This window comes from Antrostomus carolinensis, unplaced genomic scaffold (assembly GCF_000700745.2).
Source record: "Antrostomus carolinensis isolate BGI_N321 unplaced genomic scaffold, ASM70074v2 scaffold6879, whole genome shotgun sequence".
In the NCBI taxonomy this organism is placed as follows: Eukaryota; Metazoa; Chordata; class Aves; order Caprimulgiformes; family Caprimulgidae; genus Antrostomus; species Antrostomus carolinensis.
The window spans coordinates 92,598-112,946 of NW_010340597.1; the positions used below are offsets into that span (position 1 = coordinate 92,598).

Here is a 20,349-nt window from a genome sequence, read left to right on the forward strand (position 1 = left end):
TCTTCCCTCTGTTCTGTTCTAATTTCTTTCACCCTTTTGCCTCGTATACTTCCTACCACCTATGGTCCCTCTAGCCCACCACATATGTTGCAGTATAAAGAGAGTATATTTCTAATAAAAGTGATCAAGAATAAAACAAAATTTGGTATAAACAGGCACAGGGCACTGACACTGTGCTCAGCTTCCAAAACTGCTTTTTAAAAAAAAAAAAACCCAGTTTTTAAGGACCATGGAGAAATAGTAATGAACCACCTACCATTTTCTTCCACTTCATCCTACGATTCTGGTACCATGTCTTCACCTGGAGCTGAGTCAGCCCCAATGACTGGGCTAAGTCAAGCCTGGGAGATAAAAGAGACATTGAAATGAGTTTATGGAGGGCCAGAAGGGCCCAGATACCGAGTGCAACAATCCAACACTGTAAGAGCATACAACAGCTCTGGATCACCAGAAAACATGGCTATTTGTCTCTCTAATCTGTTGTTTTGAGAAAACATCTGACAAAAATGGTAAACACTGTGAATTTAGGATGTAAAGATAGATGCTTTTATGGAAGAAGCACAAATATTGAGGTGTTTGGAGGCCATCTGTTCTCTTTTCTCCTCTGTGACCACTGGATAAATGAATAAGCCTAAAAGTTGCAGGAGTTTGCCTGCCCACTTGGAAACACAAGCCTGCTGTACTCCAACTGCTGACACTCCACACTTGTATATGAAGCAGGGAGCTACTGGAACACCACATCCCTGAAAAACAGGTCTATGGCATCTGAAACAAACACATAAGAACCAAGACACCCAGCATCAGTCTGCCAGCATCACAATTCTTCTGCATTACCTACATAATGGGGATAATAATACTTTCTTGTTTCTCACGGAGTAGCAGTACATCTAAATCTATTAACTTCTTATGCATTCTGCCATTACAGGCAATTTAGGCTTATAAATGAATTTATTATTTGCGTGTTTAGCTTAAGGGTATAAGTGGCAGACAGCCCATAATCCCGATTCATCCTCCACAAATCTCCAACCTATGCAAGTTCATGTGAAACCATTCATTATTTCTATATTAAAACCCAGGATATGAAGCAAATGTAGCTCAGAGTAACTCTTTATCCTTCCCCACAGGTGACAGCACCACGCATCTGGCCGTCTTGTAATGGAGTTGCATCATGGACAGATTTACAAAGACCTACGTACCCCACACCAGCAATCTGTGCTCGAAATCACACTCATGGATTCATGCTTTTTCCCCCACTTTGGATTCACTCTAGACCTACGGGCTTGGTTTGCCTGTTGCCTGTGCCACTACATAATGTCTGTGAGATACCAAATCGATTTAAAAATACCATTACTGCTTATTTGAAAAGCAGAATCTAGCAGAGGCATCATCCTGTCCTTCTGCATTCCCTTACTACTAATAAACCAGGTGCTTTTGTTGCCCTCCCAGTGGTAAAATCTTGTCTCTTGGCCAAAAGCAAATGCAGAAGCAAATGCAGATCACGATCCACTGCTTGGCTATCACGTTTTCAGCCATGAGTTGACAAAGAAAAACACTGCTTGACTAACTCTTCTTGCCTTAATGCACGTCTTACCACACTTTGATGACCTGCAACCAGCTACCACCTCTTGCCACACACATGAGCGTAACCAGCATTGCCTAGAAACCCAAGGAAACAAACAGAGGGGAAGTGGTACACGGACAGGAATTGCTCATCAGCCTCCAACACGTACGAAGCCAAAGAAGAGTCGTATCATAAAATTAATTAACAGCCTCAAGTGCCTCATCAACGGTGTCAACCATCTGGTTATGTGAAGCTATGAGGAGGCAATACAGGCACATTAGGAACTCTGAAGTGGTATGAGACAGCCTGGCCATGCCCATGAAATCTGGTCTAGCTGTGATCCTTGGCTCTGGTGACAGGCAGTATAAGCAGAGGATGCTGATCTCCAAAACCAATTTAAATATTGGGACAGTGCCACCTGTGGACTTGCAGGCCTGGGGTACCTTTCAAACCCTCTGTAGGTTTACAAACTTCATAGGAATTGGACAAGTCTTTTTCCTGTAATTTAACTTTGCAGAGTAGGGTTCAAAGCCTTAAAAAAAGCTAAAGCCTCTCCTTAGTTTGATTTGTTCATCTGGTACCAAGTAGTCCCTAAGATCTTGCCTTTTCATTCACAAAGACAAGGCTCTTGCCCGTGCCTTCACAAGAACAAGGTAACCTTCAACTCTATGCAACCCTGGCTCTATTTTCCAAGCTGAAGGACAGGCCACCACCTTCTCATTGATCGCTACCCAAGTTTGCTAGATGCAAGCTGCTCCAGAAACCAGCTGAAGCTACAGCCAGCCTCTCAGCTGCCATGGAGACACAGCTATGCACCACCGGATCCCAGCAGGCAGGCTCCAGGTTTTTTTCAATTGTGCAGAAGGAATGGGAAAGACAGAGAGCCTTCTGCTCTGGACCTTGCCTATCTCTGAGCCTGGATGCCTGCTAGCAAGCACACGTGGTATTTCCATTGATATAATCTATTCATGTCACCTCTGATCCCAGGAAAAATTAGTCTTGAAATTGAATCTGGTCATCTGCCCATGTCCTTGGCCAACAGCAGAGGCATCTCTGTGGGGCTAGAAGGCAGCACGCTCCAGCCAGGGAGCGTTCAGTACAGGAACAGCTGAGCAGGGCTAGAGCAGCCTTTTTGCTCATTTCTTTTCCTAGTGCAAGAGACTGACCTACCTGTCAGGGGTAGAGAGATATTTCTGCTTCTGGAACTTCTTCTCCAAGCCCATCAGCTGGAGCTCTGTGAAGATGGTCCTACTCCGGCGTGGCTTTTTTAACCGAGGCGTGGGCTGTTCTGCCTCTGACTCGCTGCTGGCGTGGGTCTCACTGGTAGGTGTCTCTGAGCTCGCGGTCCCTGAGGAGGTCTGGGCTGGTAACACACGGGAACTGGTGGCAGCTGGGACGAGGTGAGGGACCACGGAGGGCTGCCTGGTGATGACGGAGATGAGAGGATATGCCCTCAGAGAAGGTGACCCTGTCAGGGGAGGAAACAGAGGTGGATAAAGACCAGTTCAGTGGCAAAATGGTTAAATAATGGGAGTACTGGGCAGAGCGGGGAAGAGAAACACCTTTCCTCGCTCTGTCATTCACCTGGTAAATGACCACAAGCAAGTCAATTCCCCTCTCTGAACCCGTTCCTTCTCCCAGATTGCATGTGTTGAGCTCTCCTTGGGCTGATGTACGTTTCTCCAGCAGAAGGAAGGAGGGCCTGCGTTCCCAACGGCTTTTTTGGTTTTTTTAGGAGTTATTATAACACACACCCTGGAAGTAATCTAATTACCACAAGAGATTAAACTCAGCAAACAATGAAATCTCTCCCCATTCATGAACTCAGCTTCTCTACGGACACTCCAACAGGGTTCACCTGAGATAGTCACCTCATCTCCTTCTACAGGTGACAATGGGAGTCACAATTCCTCTCATCCTCTACCAGGTAACTGAGAGTCAGAGGAACCACACTTTGATCCTCCACTGTCTATACTGACCCCGTTGACTATAGAGGCAGATGAGGATGAATAGATGGGAAGCAGAGTTCTTCACAGACTCTTAACTCTACATCTTATACCAACCAGTTGACACCAGCCTTAAAAAACAAACCAGCAGTTCTGCTCCAACCCTTTCAGGTCGAGGCCAGTCGGGAATGACAAATCTAAACATTCTCAAACACTAGAGGAAGTTCTGATTCACATGAAGCCTTCTGAATTTACAGCTATAGAAAGATTTCTGCTCAGCCTTAGCCTCAGGAAATCAAATGTTCCTTTAAAATTCAGGCAGGGAAACAGGGCCACGTATGGGAAATGCAGACTTCTTGCAAGATGGGACTCTACCCAACTTTGTAACCAACAGGGTTCAAAGAGTAGAGTCTTGGGCAAGTCGCTTTCTTGCTCCGTACCTCAGTTTACCTCATTTGCAAAATGGAAACAATCCTCCTTACCTACTTCACTGGTGGTAAAACACGGATTAAAGTTTAATGTACGTAAAGTACTCTGAGATCTTCAGATAAATGGTACTGTGGAAAGGAACATATTACACCAGCAGGCCCGATTGTGAAACTCTTAATATGAATCACCGCTAATGAAAATAATGATCTATAGACCTCAATGAGTCTATTTCAGTGAGTAACTTGTCACAGTGGAAAAAAGGAGTTGCCAGCCTGGCCTGCTGATGACCTGTATTCCATACCCTCCTCCCCCGAGTGAAGGGTTGTGATGACAGAAATCAAGTCCCAGGTAAGCAGCAGGGTACAGGGTACATCAAAGAATTGCGCAGCTTGTTGATCGTCGCTTCTCTCCACAGCCACTGCAAGTTGTGCAAAATCCAGCCGCTTACAAAGCAAGCTTGGAAAACTATTGCCAAAACATTATAAATCCCAGCTGACTGGGATTTAAGCAAGACTGACTACAGCCTAGGGTTTAGGCAGACTGGGACCTGAGCCTTGCTTTCCCCTCCACATCGCTGCAACAATAAAAATTAAGATTTTTCCATTAAATTTAAATTATTCCACTTAAATCACCAAGGAAGTACTTAAGAGAGGGGATCAGAATTGCCAAGCCAACCTTTAGCTTGTGTAAAGCATTGTCTACCTTTTCTTTCTGTGGATTTTTTTTTCAGGTGAAGACCATGTTGATCTACAGCATCACCAAGTAACCTGGCAGAAATTCTCCCTTGATATACAACCTCAGTAGCTCAAAGATCATAAATTAGGACAGAGTGTGCAGTCCTTTGCTTTACGCTACTAATTCTGACCCACCAGTGGAACAGATGATTTCCCCTATTTCAGTCAAATTTACTGAAAAGAATCAGCCCCTCTTCCCTTCTTGAAGGGCATCTCCATTCCAAGAGTCCTACGCAGGAACCCTGAAGCCACCTCCACCATAAGAGATGTTCCTGGGTGAGCGATGAGATGTGTTGATGGTCTTCATCTGGCAGCAGTCCTGGGACTTGGTCCTTCTGCATTACTCCTCTCGTTCACAGAGAGATCTAAGAGATGAGACTTCACAGATCCCAGTTCCAACCTGCTCTGAATAAGGAGACTGCAAACTGGTGCTCTAGCTCACCCACCATAAAGGAGTGTATCCAGTCTCATTAAATACTCTTATCCTGCTGTTGGGAGGTCCTGGTTCAAACCTTCCCATCACGGGGCTCCTGCTTCCCTGCAGGTTCATTCTCCAAGCCTTACCTCAGAGCCTGAAACCCCATTCCTGTCCTTGCACATGGGTGGCTTTTGGCACCAGATCACTGGTTAATTGATACTTTTACCCTTGTACCCCTGTATATTTCCAGCAGGGCTCTCCATAAACCACAAGATTACTGAGGAGTAATAAATCATCAGAGCTCAGAAAGCTCTGCAAGGCTCCAAGTGAGTGAAACCTCTGGACAAAAGCATTTTTACAAGGGACTCTCTTCAAGGGAGGTCAGCAAAAGGTATTTGATATCAGAGCAATCAGAGATATTTGCTTTCCTACACGGCACGGTAGCAGCATGTGGGACTGCTTGGAGTTGGGGGAGGCTCGCTACAACGGTCCTAGAGCTTAAGATCTGCCTCCATCCAACAGAGGAAAGTCTCTTCAGGCTATTTTTCTAATAATCTGGTAGGATCAGGAATAAAAGAATAATAATAATCCTCCTTCCAGGATCAGCAATGAGAACCTGGCTGTTTTTGCAAGGTAGAACAGGAGTTGGTTATTAGAGAAGATAACACTGGAGCTGTTCAGATCCATTTTTTCAAGTGCTGAGCACCTGAATGAAGGGATATATTTTGGAAAACGCTCAGCAGGCAGCAGCTGTGACCTGGCCAAATGCTCAGAAAAGCTCAGCACACGCTTATTTTTGGTGCTCACGTCAGGACGCTTCTTTACTTACGGCACTTCTGAAACTGCTGTTCTACTTCTGTGCAAGTAGTGGTTTGCAACTGCTGAGCTGCTTCAAGCTCCAGGTGGTGAATAGATTTGTGAGGCTGTTGACACCAAGTATCTTCTATTTGTTTATCATTTGTGATCATAAGAGAAGCCTTCGCTTATGGTTTGACACCAACAGTTGCGACAGTGCTTTTAGAAACCGTTGTAAATAATGAAAGCATCTGCTGATGTTCAGCCCAGCCGTAGACAAGACTTCTCAGCTTTCTGCCCTCGGCCTGATGAGGACACAGGATGGTTTGAGCATAAAACAAGGACAGCATTTAGAGAAAAACATGGGAGGAGATATTTTCTGGGGGGAAAGTTGCTGGCTAGAAAGGGGGCAATGCTTTAGCAGCCCACTCTCCTTGCAGATAGCGTCAGTCAAAAATAGCTAGCCTCCTCCTTGCACTAGCTAGCTTCTAGATCACAAAGAAACAAAGCTTAAATTCAGTGTCCTGTTCTGGATTTAGTTATTCCAAAGTTCAAAGATAGCTGAAATTGAGCTAATCCATTGTCTCAAGGTACACTATTAACATGACTCCCCTTAAACCATCCGTACAGTTCTTACCCTGATAAAACCTTGGCTTCCAAACACTACGAAATCTGAGGCTAGATCTAACTTTCACATCCCCCAGAGTTCAAAGGTATTTCTAGACTGACATGGTATTGTAAGAATGGAATAATTTCTTAATCTTCAACAAATTAAATGCTGGCAAGCAGCTCTTGTCTGCTCAGCACTGTTGTGACATGCTCTGTCTCCCAAAACAGGGAGGAATGGAAATGAAGCGCTCTTCCTTTCCGTACCTGCCTTTCAGAGCAGTTCCAGCTGAACGTATATGTTCTTGCATTGTTAGCCCAGCAGCTTTCCCAATCCTGACCCCTGGTCTTTTGCACTTGAAAACCAAAAAGCAGCCCACATAAGTCAGAAAGTAAGGAATTAGTTTGCTACCTTCGCAACCCACCTCCAGTATTTTATTGTTTCCATCTAAAACAATCAAGAGGCAGCACAATCAATGTTGAAGCCACCAGTAGTTTAGGACTCAGGAGGGCTCAGTGCCCTTCGTAGGGAGAGAGGTCTCTTACTATGTGTTTTTATGCAGAGAAATCCCAGTTCTATCTATTAGAATAGTTATAATCAGTCCAAAGTCTACAGTAGTCTTGGGCTCACTTTGCTACTGAATACTTCTTAAATACTTGGAAGTATTAGTATAATTCATACTTCATACCACGCACAACTGAGGGAGTGTTGCTTGAGCAACAGAAGTTTCCCTGTAGTTATTTTTTAAGCATTCAAACAGTCTCAATTTCAAGTAGCAAGAAAGCTCTTATTTCTGTCCATCTCCATAAAGCTAACATCTGGCCACTCAGTTGCTAAAACTAACCGAGAGCTAAAAATAAAAAGGACATTGGCTCTGCAGAGTGTTTTCGAAGGATCTGAAAACATTTTGCTTTGCTATTTAAATCAGACCATGTTGGCAGTCGCTGTAGAGTGAATAACAGATCTGCCCCTTGCACCACACCACCTTGAAATGAATTGGCTTACTCAAGCAATGCAGGTCTAGAAGAAAACTCTGGACTCCTGTTTCCTAATTACATGTAAAATATTTGTCCTAGAAATGTATCATGATCTAATATATCCAAAGATATTTTTTTTCTCCCTTATTTTGCTTTTCAGCTGTAACACCAAGAAGAAGGACAGAGAATTGATCTCATTTTCTCCAGAAGGTTTCACTCACACTCCTTGTGACTGCTACATACGATGTAGTAGGTACACCACCACTACACCAGAACACTTTGCAAATGTTTTATTTAAAAAATAAATACTTCAAACAAATCTTTTCCCCTTCTTTTTTTCCCCCCTCCCCCTCCTCCCTGGCTTACTTTCAACCCCGGCAGACACAGACTATAGGGAAGAGAAAAGGGAAAGCACTAATTAATTGCACTGTTTGACTGCCGGCAATGGCAGAGCAGTTTTCCTCCTAGGCAAACTCAGTTAATTCTGTTTTGGAAAGAAAGAAAAAGGAAGGAAAGATTTATGGATCAACTCCTCTTGGCAGGTCAGCCCTGCTCGGAGGCAGAATGAAATCTCACTCAGAATGGGTTGCAGTGAAAGGTAAATAATAAAAGAAAATGAACTTACGACTCAGGAAGGGTCTATAAATCTGCTGTCTCCTGAATGTCAAAACAAAAGGGAACCAAGAAGGAGCTGAGTTCATTTAGGAAAGAGCTTCCTTTTGCTGAAGAAGCAGGCAGCCTACTGAAAGGAAGAAGCAAGCTCTGAGTGAAACAAAGAAGGTAAAAGAAGCAAGGAAACGTGGAGAGTAAGCTGCAGCACACACAGGGAGGGCATTACATCTACTTTTTCCACCACAGACCCCCAAAAGCTGAGATTTCCCAGCCACACCATTCCCACCTGGACTTTGCCACAAGCCTCCTCAATAGTGGAGGCAAGTCAGAGCTGAGCATAGACCTGATACCATCCAGAAACTCAACGTGACCCAGGAGTCAACTGGCTGAAGACAACAGCCAAATACTCGCTGTGTACACCAGGACACGGAATGTCCTCTCAGGTCAGCGTGGGCTCCTTTGCCTTGTGGTGGCTAGACCTAAGCAAAGGCTGGTTGCCCATCAGAAACCTCGCTGAGGGTAGCAAAGCAATTCTTGCTTTCAGGTTAGACCTTACCCTGTCTATTTTTGCTGACATTAGATTTAAGCCTTCTCTGCCCCATCTGTACCAGTCTCAGGCCCTGAGCATCCCCCAGACACAAGGACCTCTCCCTGAACCTCCTTGCTTCCCCATTGCTGCCTCCCAGCACCCTGAGCATCAGCAAATGTGGGATCAGCATCTCCCTGGGCACTTCTGCCTGTCCTTCCTGGAAAGGTGACTTTCCCTCACCTGGCAGGGTTTGTCTCAGCCTACATCCAGCACCATGTTCCAGCACTACCCAGTTCCACAGCCACGCTGTCAGCTCTCCTGCTGAGTGCTCCTGTCACAAAATCAATCACGTTCCCGGTCAAGGCCAGGCAGCAGGCAAGAGGTGGTGGGTCAAGCAGCATGACCTTCCCAGCATAGCTGTACCCTTGAGTTGCCAAGTTTACCACCAACCAAGTGCCTCCCCAGCGAGATTCCTTCTCATCTCTTCCCTTGTATTTTTACAGGCACTGCCATACCAAGGTACTTCACTTATTATCCAGTAACACACAAAAAACTTAAGCCACTGTGTAAGTAAAAATACTACACTTAGGTGAAACCTCCTCAACTTATCTACTCTTAATGCTTCCTTAAGCTCTGCTTTATGATTATTTACTATCAGAAGGCAGCTTCTTCCCCACACCAATGCTGTGCTCCACCAAGCACCCCAATAAGGATCATAAAGGCAAAAAGAAAGAGAACGGCAGCAATGGGCTGTGCGTATACCAAGCAAATTCATTTCCCCTTAGGAACAAGTGCTTAGGAGAGGGTTGACGGTCAATAACCAGGTCCTCCAGCCTCCTTGCAAACAGCCCAAGATTCAGCCCTGTCCTAGATCCCTGCCCACTGGACTGCTATCAGCAACAAACACTTGAATCCCAAGTTTAAAGAGTGACCTGGGTGATGTTTACGCTATGCAGCGTGGTGCTGGGCACAGATCCCTCAGCTATTTCGAGAATGGGAAGCAGCACAGCCATGCCAGGGTATGATTGCACCTGAGCTAATTATGGTCTGAAGAGAGGTGGGCTAATTAGGTTGTGAACACTGTGTTGACAGCTCAACCGTTTCCAAGACGTGAGTCGATGTATTTGCACAGTGCAGCCCTTGCCAACACGTTGGCACAGATGGTCTTTCAGAGCTAGTTACCCATCTTGTATCCTCTCCTCATGGGCTGGAAGTCCAGGCGCAGCCACTAAATCTTCCTGAAGTTGTCCCCTGCACAAGTCAACTGAGTCAAGGCCAGAGGTGCTACCTAAGTACGGACTTAAATGTTTTTAGCATTCCTGTCAGACAATGCTTGGCCAAAGAAGTGGTGACAGATAATTTGTCAGGAATTCTTCGCATCAACCAGTTCAGACATTGAGTCTCTTCTCGTTCTTTCCAGTCTTACTGCAAGACATCCCTACAGAGCTCACCCCGCTTTGAATATTGAAATAGCTGGAAAAACCTGCATGTAATCCAGAGACCCTTTAAAGTGCCGTATCTCAACTCTATAATCAGACCTTTCCATGGCTATTACATATTAAATAGGAATTCTGGAACTGGGAATGCTGGAGAATGCTCTTTACTGCCATTCTTCTTCTCCAGCATCTCCACACCTAAGAGCTTGGTCACTTAACTGAGAGTCAGCACTGTTTTGGGAAAGGAGCTTTGTCTTTGGTTTTTGTTGTTTCCTTTTCTACTAGCTCTCTTTTTGTTTGGTTATATGTGGAAACCAGTTACAACTAAGCAAGAGCCAAAGTCTCTGCACATAAGAAGAGATGAAGGGCACTTCTGGGACATTTTGAAAGCTTCCAAAAATAGTTTCAAGACTCAGCCAAAATGCACAGAGCCAAAATTTCCATGGGAATTGTGAGGCTACAGGAAAGCAGAGCAGTCAACCCTGAAAATCAACCCTGAAATCTAAATACAGAGCTGGAGCATGAAGAGACACTGGTGGTACTTCAAAAGAGCATTCAGCGAGGTTCCTTGGAGCAAAGTCTAACTGCTCCTCAACCAAAGGTTGCAGGAACAGTTCACATCATATTCGATTTCCACTTCAATTCAATGAACCCTAACAGCCTGACAAGGACCATGAGTCTTGCAAAAAATAAATGCAACTCAGTTACACAGCAAAAAGGCTCCTTGGCAGCAAATGGCTTCAGTCCCTTGTGGAAGGATCCAGACTCAACTAATGTCTGTGGTAAAATGCCCATCAGCTTCAGTGGGGTCAGGATTTCACCTGCGTGTGTCCACAGGAAAAAAAGAGAAAAGAAATTAAAATTAGTGTAGCTAAAAATGATCCTTTTTAGGGCACCCTGACCGAGGGCCAGTTCTTCAGGAGTCTGTACCTTCTGTGATGAGCCACGTGTAAGTGGGGGGAAAAAGTGGCACCTTATCAAAAAGGAATTTTTGACAACAGCTTCTTAAATGGGGGGAAAATTAAGGCTCATCCACAATCCCTATCTTAAATTCCCTAGACACACTAGAGAAAACTCACTATTATGTACAATCACTTTTTTTTTTGAGGGGGTAGGTTTTCAGCTAAATCAACTGCGAACAAAAAACCCTGATGTCTGTAAACGTTAATTTTTATAACAACGAGTATAACGATATTGCAGCTAAAAAGTGCTCTTCCTCAAAACATCTCTCATCATGCAGTTACTTGTCTGGCTATCCAGAGGTGAGTGAAGCTGGACAGAAGCCTCAGCTGCTGTTCTCCAAGCTGTGGGGCACTTAAATCTGTGGTGAAGTTTAACCCAATTTCAAAGCCACAAGTGAAATTTCCTGACAGCGCTCGGAGCTGTGAGATCCAGGTTTGTTTCAAGCCTGTCTCCATTAGCAATTTATCAACATAATGTTTCTGTATAACTTCTACATAATAACAGTAATTAATAAGTTTGAATGCATCTGAGGCACGCATGCCGGAGGCGTTCAGAAAAACTCAACAGAAAGATAATTAATTCTTACTTAATAATGACATTTGATATTTATATTGTGCTTTTTTACATATTTAAGGCACCGTACACACAGTAATTGGCCTTCAACAAATGATGAGCCTGAGAGGCTCTGTGAACGAGAACCTGTCTCACTCCCTCCCTGCTGCCACAGGCAGATGTGTAATACTCTGCCTTAGACAGGAGTGGATGGGGGGCCATTATCTATCTTATAAACACCATCCCAAAATTCACCTACAGCATCAATATCTCCAGACAGACATCCCTGAAGGATGGCACCGGGGTTCTTCTGGCAGGGTTGGTGATACCCAGTATAACAAGTTGGTTTTGTTCAATGGTCATACTGGTGCAGGAGGAGACAGGAATGTAGGTTGAACCTGGAATTAAAAGACCTGGTTGTGCTGCTAACCTGGGGCTAGTCAGTCCACCGTGGTTTCCTGTTATCACAGGACAGCACTGCTTAGCTGCTGGGTTTCTTCTCAATTGCTGGAAAGATATAAGATTGTTCTCCTTGCACACAATGGCCTTTCTTCCAGCCTGTCTGTCAAACAGGGGAGCGTGCCAGGACCTTGTCAGATCCTCAACGAAGAAGAAAATTTATATATAGAAGATGATTATTAATTTTTTTTAAGAAGCATTTAAAGAATCTGTTTGGCTGGCACTCAAGAAATCCATTGTAGCAAATGTAACAGCACTCTGGCTTAATCAGTGAAGAATGAATCAGAAAAACACGCACCACTACTCTATTTTTAATTATTCTGCTTCAGGTATTCAAACAGCAACTTGCCTTTTGGAAGGGAGCTCCTCTTGACTCAAATCCATCCTCTTCAGGCAAACTGAGCACAGCTCAGAGAGGTCCTGCTCTTTTTCTGAGGCTACAGAAAAGCCATTCTGTCTGGGATTCCTCATCTTTATCAGATGATCCCTTTAAATCCTACTCAGTGGGAAAGGAGGTGCTCTTGAACCCAAGCAGATCAGTCCTAATATCTCCTATTAGGATATATGGGCCCAAGGCCATCGCGACTGGAAACGTCTCCAAACGGAGGGTGGGTTTGGACATGAACCTCCATTCCAGCCCTTTACTGTTTGGACTCTGAGGGAGTTTTAAGACCAGGCCACATTAGTCCCAGAGAAATAAACACGAGCACATCTCCATAAACGACAGCGCTCAGACGGAGCAGGAAAGTTCCTGGGATAGAAGCCACCAGCTCATTTACCATCTGTATCAAGGGACACTTTGGCTCCATTAAGCCAACTTCAATTTGAACCTCTTTCTTTTGAACTAAGTCATGTTAAATACTTCAGCCAAGTGTTTCCTGCATTACCGAGGATAAGGCTCAACTCTAGAGCTCATCAACCCTTGGACCCAGATTTAGCAAGCAAAGTAGCCAAAACATTACAGAATGAAATAGCTATAGGAGAAATGGATTTCCAGGCAGTCGCTGGTCTTGTCTGTTGGGGGTGGAGGAGAAACACTGCACCAAGAAGACACAACTCTCAGGGTGTCTTAGCACAAATTGCAAGAAGTTTCTCTCTTTATTCTGTCTTTACTGATGACAGCCAGATGATGAGACATCTTGGGACACTGGGGAGAAACACAGGAGGCCAAATCCAATCCTCTGTCCAGATGGTGTCACCGGTCAAGGAGCAAGATTTGGACTTAGATCTGGAAACAGATCATCAGAGCTGAGAGGGTACAGTTTAATGGAAGGATAAGTCACATTCTGTTCCTTATACTGCTCCCTAAGTATCTCCTACTGGCCACTGTCCAAGATACAAGTCGATATGGACTTTGGACTGACACATTATGACCATTCTTATATCCTTACACATTTGAGAAATAAATCTGCCTTCTCTCAGGATTTCACAGTTTCTGTCCAAGTTCAAATGCATAATGCCATGCACGAATAAATCAATCAGTCCTTTACTTCCTGCCCTGTTAATTATTATCACAACATCCAGAAGCAAACACCAGCCTTGGACAGCTGACTAGTCGTGCACACAAAAGCACTCTTCAGGTTTCTCAAGCCCACTCTTGTGTGAGCTCCAGCAAAAAAAACTTGCTGTAAATATCACCACCTCTTCCTGCTTCGAGCCTCCAAAACACTCTGGTGAGTGACACATGGGAAGAAAGAGAGTTCAATTGTTTCTAAACACCAGACTGTAAATTTTGCCTGATGGGATCTTTTGGAAAATGCTTTTTTTCTTCTTGGAAGAATAGTAGATCCATGTTTAAAATCCACAGACACCCACCCCCCTCTTTTCCTCCACGCTGAAATGAAAAGGGGACTCCAAGCAAGTACCAGTGTTAACCTGAAAGAGACCTGTCACATCTTGGCAAAGTCTTTTTCCCTCTTATAATTGTGGCTTATCATCTCAAGGGTTGCTTTATTAATAATCTTGCCCCCATCAGGATGTGTTTAGCAGAGAGGTTGGTCTCTCTGAGCTGTAGATATGATTCTTTGATCTTACATCTGCCCTAACAGAGAGAAAACTCGGCTCCGTTTCCTCTGTGGACAAAAATAAACCCTGTGGACGATTTGGCTGACCAGCTGCACAAACAATGCAATTTAGAAGGATGCAAATGATACACGAGCAGGTTTTGTTCACAGCCTGTCTATCCTTTGTGTTTGCCAATTAGATCAGCAATCTTAACCCAGCTCTTGTGGCTGGGGTAAGGAGGAGATACACAGGGAATCAAACTAAGCATAATGCACATCACTATTATTCCAGGAAGCTGAAGCCTTATTATCAGAATCTAGAGCACCTTGGAATAAAGATTTCCTCCAAACCTGATTTTTTCAGTTGAATAAACTGACAAGGACTATCTTATCACTTCCAGCAGCACAGGGCATGGCTATTTTTATTCTCTCCACATCAGACAACAGCACATGCGTGTCACCTCATGGATTGAATCTTAACAAATCAAACAGAATGAATCAAGGAGAGCTAAGCTTTCACTTTTTGGAAGGGGGGGGGGAAATACAACCAAATTTCCAGTTTATAGAAATGTTTCATTGCAAACCATTCTGCGACATTGCTAAAAATCAATGCTGGCAACTTCATTCCCAAAGCAGCACCCCTGACTTCAGTAGGATTGTCTACTTTCTATAAAGCTAGCCATGAGCTGAAGATGTTGCAAGAACCCTCAAGCCATATGGCTTGATCACTGCCTCTACCTGCAGCCATGACTCTGGACAAGGGGAGGTGGGATGCTCACAATGGTTACACTTCCAGTCTCCAAACAAATTGATATTCCATTCACGTCAACATCTGCACTTAATTAGCCTGCCCTGTGGCCCAGGAGTGAGTGAGGACAAGGAAAGCTGCATTCACTACTACAGACACCATGGGAAGAGTACGTCAGGCTGCAGCACTGCACGCGTATTTTCACTGCAGGATACAGCCAGTGGGTGAAAACACAAGCACAACAGAAAAGGCACCTATGGAGTTGGCCTGTAGCAGAGAAACAGAGGTAGGCAACAAGCAGAACAGCCAACTGCTCAGGTAAGAAGGGCCTAGAAGACTCCAAAAAACAGCTCAGTCCACCCTACACCACTGTCTGCACCAGATCTTCAGCCTGTACAAACCTGCATAGCCCTCAACATCAAAACCAGTCTGATTTAGAGTAGATGAGACCCGGCCCCTTCATTTCAGGGTGGGTGATGTTTTGGTATTTTTCAGCTGAAGCACAAAACAAGCTTTTGTTCCTATTGAAATTCATCTAATTTCCAAAAAAGTAAGCTGAAAAATGTCTCGAGGATGGGCAGTCTCAAAATGGTCGCACCCAGAAGAAGTAGTTCCATGAGAAAAATGTCAGCCTGAATGTTACAAAGAACTTTTGGTGGTATGCAACCATTTACATGTCAGAAAAGTGATGACAAGGTTTTGTCAGCTACCAGGCTACCTATACCATAGCACTGGTAGAAGGATAAGCCAGAAATTCCAGTCGGTGAGCTCCAGCTGTCCCCATCTCCAGAGAGCACAAGCCTTCACTCGCGTCAGACAATCAGTGTGCTGGGGTTTTTTTCTTCTGTTCTGATAGGAAACCAGCCAAAGAGACAGATAAATACAGATTAGATTTAGGGTGGAGATAGGCCCTAATTAATCATAAGGGATTGAATTAGGATTCGACAGTGCTCAATTCTGCTAGTTTTAATTGTGAATTAATGACATTATGGACAGAAATGTTAGAAGGACACCTGTTTCTGATAGCTCCAATCTAGAGCTACAAACATGCCCCAAAAATGTTCTGATTCAGTGACCTAAGCAGGACACCCTCCCTCACGCTTAGATTTGGTGGGCTTTGAGTCAAAGCTTTGGTTGTCACCCATCTCTGGTTTTCATCAGCACATCTATTTACCTCCATTTCTTCTACAGCACCGGTCACTGAGGAATGCAGCGTCGCCGTGTTCCACAGGTACGTCTCGATAAACTCATTTAAATACCAATCACAAAAGTCAATAGGCCCAAAACAATGCAGCCCTTTCTTCCCTCAGCAAGTCTGTGGGTGGGTGTACAGTCCCCGCTAGCATTAGAAACAACTCCAGGCTGATGGGAATACTGTCTCATTCCCACCGACTTTATTTACTCTTCTCTGCCCCCATAAAGAACAAAGTTCTCTTCATTTACATGTAGATTTTGGGGAAAGAAGACATTAGGCAGAGTGGTTTCCAACCCTGCTGCTGCCTTAACGTACAATCTCAAGTCAAGTCCCTGAATCATAGAATCACAATGGCTTGGGTTGGAAGGGACCTTAAAGTTCATCCAGTTCCAACCCCCCTGCCATCAGCAGGGACACCTTCCACTAGACCAGGTTGCTCAAAGCCTCATCCAGCCTGGCCTTCAACACTTCCAGGGAGGGAGCAGCCACAATTTCATTGGGCAACCTGTTCCAGTGTCTCACCACCCTCACAGTGAAGAATTTCACTGGACTTCTGTTTTCCTCACCTGCAAAATGAGGATGGGAATACCTACCACACAAAGTTGTTTGATAGTCTGGAAACTACTTCAATGGAAGTCACAAGGGGAGGCAGAGGTGTTACTATCTCACAGCTCGCTGAAGACATTTCCCATCAATAGATTGCAAGAGCACTGCACTGAGAACTCTCCTTTGTGTCATATGATTACAAAACATCCTTAATGTGCCATTAATATATATGTTAATATTGAAGCAATGCATGCATCCTGGTATTGTGCAACCAGCAATGTTTCCACAGGAACTCCTCCAACAACAGGCAGAAAAATCCATGCAGTGCGTGGATTTTCAAACCAAAAATAACTTTTTTCAGCTTTTCTTTTTTTCCCCCAAAGTCATCCTAAACCAGGAAAGATATTCTGCCAACAATCAGTCGTGGCTGCCAATTTTTACATGATGGCGATGTAAAGAATTAAGTCTGCAGGGAATATTTTTTATATTTCTCAAAACCATCGTTACCAGATTCCTTTACGTGGCACCGCTGTGATGAAACTCATCTTAAATCTGGCATTTCCACGCTCTCCCTGCAGACAGTACGACAGACTTTACACTGCCAGTGTTTGCACTAAGCTTTGAAAAAGGGGCCATAACCCACCTGGAATGTTATTAGATAATCTATGTTATTATTCTCTAATGTTATTAGAGAACTTAAGCAATTATTGGCATTTACTGCTGCATGATGAAAAGCAACCAACACTACCAATCCATCGAGTTGAATTGGTTTGTTTGCTCAGCGATGGCATAATAGTTATGAGGGATCTTTTAAATCTGGAGAGCTAAATGAGCCTTTAATGTATGTCTGGTGAACCACATATAAAAAAGCATTTCAATTCTAACACTTTTTTTTTAAAAAAAAGTCCTACTCATCTTTTTCTCTCTCTCTTGAAGTATCGATGCCATGACTACAGCTGTCTCTGTTTCCACCGTGGAGGATCTGCTGGGAAGCCAGATCCAAGGTCTTGCAGGTTATGAAGAGCTTTAAAAGGACTCACTTGGACACTGCAGCCCCTTTCACTGTCTTGAAATAGATTTTCTCCAATTAATTCAAGTGTGCTTTTAAAACATTGGGTTGGTTTTTTTCCCCTCCTTCCTTTATTAAATCATTCTATAGAAATTAAAATCTTGAAGTTAGATGGATGGAGCATTGAATGCATACGGATATAGATAGATAATTAGTTTAATAAAAAGACTTATCTGTGTGTTCAGACCACCACAATCACTTCCACTACATCACAAAATGACATAATGGGGGGAAAAAAGTTCAACTGAAACTAAAGCAAAATCAGAAACTTCCAATCTGATACAAGAACTGGTTCAAAATAACTACAGATTTCAAATTATTTTAGTCCTTTATGAAAAATAAATTAATAAAACAAAGACAGACTGAGTTTAAGGCATTTGAATAGCTTGCCCCTTCCAAATTTATAAAGTTTCAGACTGACAACACACCCCTACTCCTTTCCAACTAGGAGGGAACAAAATAAGAATCTCTAAAGAAAAAGAAAAATTATGTATTAAACCATGTGAGTTGTCTTTGCACGCATTACAAAGAGCAAAAACAAGGCATCATTTTAACTATTTTTTCCTCTTTGTGGGTCACCTTTCATTAAATTGTTAAGAATAAAACATACTCCGACCAAGACATGAACATTTCATTGCCAGTACTGCTTGGGTGAGGAGACCAAATAAAAATAAATGGCTTCTACAATAAGACACATCATCCATCGTCAGCATGTAAAACGCAGTCATTAATCACAGAAGCAACCTACTTATTACGAGTATTCAAGCACTGGCAATACAAATGCTTATAAAACAGGGACTCCTTTCATAATTCCCTGCCCTCGTCGCTCAATAGTTTGGAGGATTAACCCTTTTACGACGAGGGATGGGCAAACTGGTTTTGCCTAATTCCAAACGAACTTGACGTCACGGGTTCGAAAGTTCGAGTTGAACTCAAACAGCAGATGCAGTTGGTGCGAAAGGGGAGACAGCAAGAAAGAGCTCAGGGAGAGAAAAAGGAAGGATGACAGTGAAAAAGCAAATCGAGACAGGGACAGAATGAAAAAAGTCCAGTAAAGGGTCACAGGATGGATAAAAAGGGTCACAGGATGGATAAAAATGGCTAATGAATGAGTTGAAACCCCTACAAAGTAATGAACGCAGCTTTGTTTTAACATTTATCTTGATGGGATTTGTAGGGAAGTCTCTTCCCTCCTGCAGACTTCTCTCTGGTGGGGAAAAAAAAACCCCAAACCACCCAGATTTTTGTTGTACTTAATTAATCCTCGTGAAGAGCGCAGTTAAACACACACAATCCCCACTGACCATATTAATTTGAGCTTCTCTTGCATTTCTTAGCAAAGAATTTCACACAAGTGTGTAATGAACCCCTGTTTTCCTTTAACTAATGGGAAAGAGGAGGCACGCCGTGAGCACAGAACCGGCTCCACATCGTGCAGTGAGTCAAGGACAAAGCCAAGTGGAGATGGCCAAACCACCCAGCATCTGCTGCAAAGTTCTCAGCTCTTCCACGGGCTCTGCAAAAATCACAAACTCCATTCAGTCATCCCTGTTCCCAACAGCAGCACGTCCCAAGCTGCCAGTTAAATGAATGCTCAGCAGAAAACCTTCATCTACTTGCAGTCTGATGCAATTCTTTTTTTTTTTTTAAATACACACCCAAAACTTCTATTGACTTCAAGGAGTAAGGAAGAAGTGGGGACAAGGGGGAAATCTGAGAAAAGCAATGTTTGGAGACAATTTACAGCATGCAAAGGGTTAAACTAGGGTCTAAAATACATAAGCCTCACTATTGACTGATTGTTGTAAAAACTGAGGCATCTGAATGAAGAAAATTCTTGCGGAGAGAAACTAGATGAGGTAAGTATTTGAGTTTTCTCACAATGTGCAAACTGGCCCCGGTTTAACCAGAGGTGATCGCTTTTCACAAACTTAACTTTGTCATCAACTGGACAAACACTTCCAAAGTTGGTATCAATGACCCATGATTGGCTTTGGGGAAAACAAACATTTTGAGAAGACAAACTGAAAGAGTTCAGCACATTTCATGCCATGCTCAAGCTAAACGCCAGGTACTGGGATTGAACACTTAAATTTCAATTAATTAACACAGCAGCAATAGGCAAAAGTAGCTACTCCAGTAGTAATTTTTTTTCATGTGTAAGAAATACTCGGTGAAAACCCTGGAGGCACAACTGGTTTCAGGGTAAGTGTGGCTATGTCCTGGTAAATCATCAGCAAGGAGTTCCAATCATTGCAAAGGTATTCAGAAATTCTACACCAGCTCTGCTTCCTAAGAAATATCGGGAGTTTTCCCAAGATATTTCCCCTAAAGGAAATGTTTTTCTTCAACCAAAGCTGCCATCAAGGCACAGTGATGAATGAAAGTGTTTTCAGTATCCTTCACTGTCCAAAAGGATTTTCTTTCCCATAATTTACTACAGGAAAGTACCATTTTTATTTTGCAGCCATATACTCGGAGATGGTAGAAACACCATCAGCAGGTAAAAACATTATCACTGCTTTTGCTTTTTGAAAGGTAACACCAAAATTAAGATCACCGGTGAGTTAATGAGTCAAACAAATCACGCCTGGGCTGTACGAAGCAGTCGGTAGCTGTGAATAGATAACAGTAAGGCTCAGTTTTTAAACAGCTGTCGACTGATTTTAATGCATTTTTATCCATTGCAATATGACTAACCGTGCTCGTATTAAGGGAGACATAAGGCATGGACCACAAAAATTAGTTTTTTCAAATGTATTAAAGCTGC

General features: G+C 43.5%; 1 protein-coding gene across 1 annotated transcript in view; it reads right to left on the minus strand.

The window, feature by feature from the left end:
- Positions 1–20,349, minus strand: part of BARX2 (BARX homeobox 2) — a gene marked incomplete at its 5' end in the record, with an annotated part of 34,280 nt that overhangs the window by 1,260 nt on the left and 12,671 nt on the right. Inside the window, 2 exons of the mRNA XM_010176199.2 lie at positions 257–341; positions 2,732–3,029. Coding sequence (XP_010174501.2) covers positions 257–341; positions 2,732–3,029 — 383 coding nt within the window. The remainder of the gene's footprint in view (positions 1–256; positions 342–2,731; positions 3,030–20,349) is intronic.